This window comes from Ceratina calcarata, unplaced genomic scaffold, assembly GCF_001652005.2.
Source record: "Ceratina calcarata isolate Rehan_Ccalc_2016 unplaced genomic scaffold, ASM165200v1 scaffold315, whole genome shotgun sequence".
Taxonomy (NCBI): domain Eukaryota; kingdom Metazoa; phylum Arthropoda; class Insecta; order Hymenoptera; family Apidae; genus Ceratina; species Ceratina calcarata.
Window position 1 is genome coordinate 30,886 of NW_017154104.1, and position 3,091 is coordinate 33,976.

The window sequence follows — 3,091 nt, forward strand, 5'->3', positions numbered from 1 at the left end:
CTGTCGTGTTCCACTTGACGCGCTCGATTAATCGCATCACGCGCGGCGAAATTGACGACGAGGACGTTCCATTGATTCTTTACGAGATGGGGGATGAAACCGCGGGACGCGAATTGTTTCTCGGCTAATGGAAATGAAATTTATTTCCCTCCGAGCTTTTTTGTCGCACCTTACCGTTCGGAGAAAAAAGTTTATTTCATGTAACGTTATGTATTTTGTTATATTGTCACTTTGCTGTGACGTTTCGGTGCCTGCGATACCATTGCTATGAATTGACAGAGGGAGACTATGTATCTGTCACTCAATCATCGTCTAATACAATTACAAGGAATTTCCTTGTGTAAAATCTTTTTTTGCATGGTACCACTGCATAATATAAAGCAATTTTTTAATCTAGCTAATGGAATCTGCCAACATCATATATTTAATATATCAACTATTCAAAAGCATTAAAAACATAAATAGATAACATACGTGAATAGTAAAGTATTTAAAATTTATTCTTTGATTAAATATAATTTCTTTTATTAAGAAATTTTTAATAATATTCACATTGAAGGTATGTATAGATCTTAAAGAAACTTGGCAACAGCGCGACGTAAGATAAATTAGTGTTTGACAGTTGGCAACTGGGATTTTCAAATTGAAATTGCTTAATGTGAATCCGTACCTCAAAATGTCACAATTACGAATAAACGGAAAATTTTCGAGCAAAAAAAAGATAAAACGTCTTGAACAAGTTGCTGAAATGGGAAGAAAAAATAAGAAACAAATTGTTGTGAATGATGATGAACCGCGCGAAGAAAAAACATTTCCTATAGAAGGCCACCGAATCGTAGATTTTCAGCATATGGCTCAAAATATGTTTTGCTCATGTTGTAAATCTCCGTTATTAATTCAAAATATCAGAAGTGAGATTAAAAAAGGTCTCGCATCAATTTTGCATATTTTCTGCGACAATTGTATATTCCTCAATACAGTTACAACTGGAGATCGACACATTAGTCCCGTTACAGGATATCCCTTGTTTGATATTAACACAAAAGCTGCTATAGGTAAGTGTATTTATTTTATTTTACTAACATAATCTAATTTGCTAAATATTCATGATTTGTATAAATCATGAGTAAACTTAATCAAATCATTAATGTTTTTAGATTGGCATGTTTTTACATATCAGGCCGGAGATATATAAAAATAATATTAATAACAGGAAATTGTGGAATAACTCCTTAAGCTGTAAGATGGAAGGGGAAGTTAGTGGAGGTAAGTGCTTGCAGCTGTGTTTGAAGTTTAAAATAATCCCGTGCCTTCCAGTGCACGGTATCAAGTGTCTGTTGACGGGGCGGATTCTCATTAAAATGCATGAAATTCAGAATTTCTTTAATGGTTCGGTTGAGCATCCGCTCCACGTTCTACTCTCGGTATTAGAGTTTAATAAACAAAACGTTACAGTGGATTCTCATTAAGCAGTAAATGCATTGTGGGAAAGGGCTTATACGCATAGTAAGTATCTTAAATCGAAAACTAAGAGGCATTAATGATATTCTGAGCGTTGACTTCTGTTATTTGAATTTAGAATTCAATGTTCATTTTCACTGCTGATGAATCTCTGCAGATTTTATAGTGACTCTAAATCTTATAATACTGTTACCTGACCTAGTCTATGATAATTATACGCTTTTTACGATATGCAATTACAACTTGTGAGAAGGGGTAAATGCATACAATAAACGTCTCCAATTTAGAACTGACAAGAGTGGCATTAATGATATCGAGAATATCGATTTCCATTATTTGAATTTAGAATTCAATGTTCACTTACATTGGTGATGAATCTTCAGATTTTATACTAATTCTAAATCTTACAATACTATTACCTGACCTAGTCTGTAACAATTAACATGCTTGTTATGATAAGCAATTGTAACAGTTGTTTGCAGCTACATATCATAAGCACGTGAATAAATACACGCCAGTGAAAACTATCGGAGACAGAGGTATTACCTGGTCGGGATCGTTCGAGATAGGATAGCCGGCGTTGCACAACATTTGCAAGAACTACCCGAGCGTAGCCGCATTAATTGTTCAGCTGCAACGGGCGGTGCTCGCGTATGACCCAATTTCGAACACGTTTCATCTCAGCCCGGAGCTCTCGCTCTGTGCCGTCGCGTCGACGATCCACTTGCACCGTTCCGCCACGCCGTTCGGATTCTGGAGCTTTGCTGGTGGGCTCTGGCACGGGATCGTGGACTTTGGACGGGTGCCAATGGCCCTATTACACAATTCGCTTGCTCGATAGTCCAGGATACCCCTACCCTTCCTCGCCACGCGCTCTCAGTAGAGTTCTAGGTTTTCTGCTGAACTTGATCCAAAGCTCTCCCTTTCCCTTGTCCTCTTTCTCTGCGCCACCGGCGTACGTGGCAGCTATGGCCGACGTCTCGCGTCCGGCGTGCCCGCCGCTACCCTTGGGAAAGAGTTGCCCGATCGAAGACCGTGATACGAATCTAGTGACAGATTTAAGTAATTGCTGAAACGTTCGGAAAGAACCTTGATACATTTTCAGCAGCAAAGCAAATTAATCTTAAATTAAATTTGATATATAATTTTACAATGCTTTTAGTATAAGTAACATAATTTTTAAACATTAATAGATAGTTGCAAATTGTTCGAAATTGATGTGTGACGTGAACAGGTGTCAAATTCATTTCACTCTAAATAAGCAACTTGTCTGAGACAACGGCCTGCCACCGTCTAGCTGCTAACTTATCTGCGACAAACACAGTGGCGAAGTTTGATTCGACGTAACAGGTCCGTGAATAGAGGCTGCTATCTCTGCAGAACGTTTTAATGAATTAATTCTGTTCGTTACTCGAATCCCATTCAGGGTGTAGCGTAGGCTGTAGCAGAAACACCGGTGATCTTGGGTTCCGTGCGTTGGAATTCTTCCAAATTAATTTGCCCCGGAGTTCCCTGGGCACGTGAAATGAGGGGATTATTCATTACATGTTTCTATATATGTTCTACTATCAATATACACATTTATAGTAATGTATGATTAGACAGTGGATGTTCATGCGAAATAAAACAT

The 3,091-nt window shown here is 38.1% G+C and overlaps 1 protein-coding gene across 1 annotated transcript; it reads left to right on the forward strand.

Annotated features, from left to right (window-relative positions):
* Nucleotides 1-480: 480 nt before the first annotated feature.
* LOC113464276 (uncharacterized) lies at nucleotides 481-3,091 on the forward strand. The gene is made up of 2 exons (XM_026813197.1): nucleotides 481-1,055; nucleotides 1,158-3,091. The coding sequence occupies exons 1-2, from the start codon at nucleotides 677-679 to the stop codon at nucleotides 1,193-1,195; spliced, it is 417 nt and encodes a 138-aa protein (XP_026668998.1). The 5' UTR covers nucleotides 481-676; the 3' UTR covers nucleotides 1,196-3,091.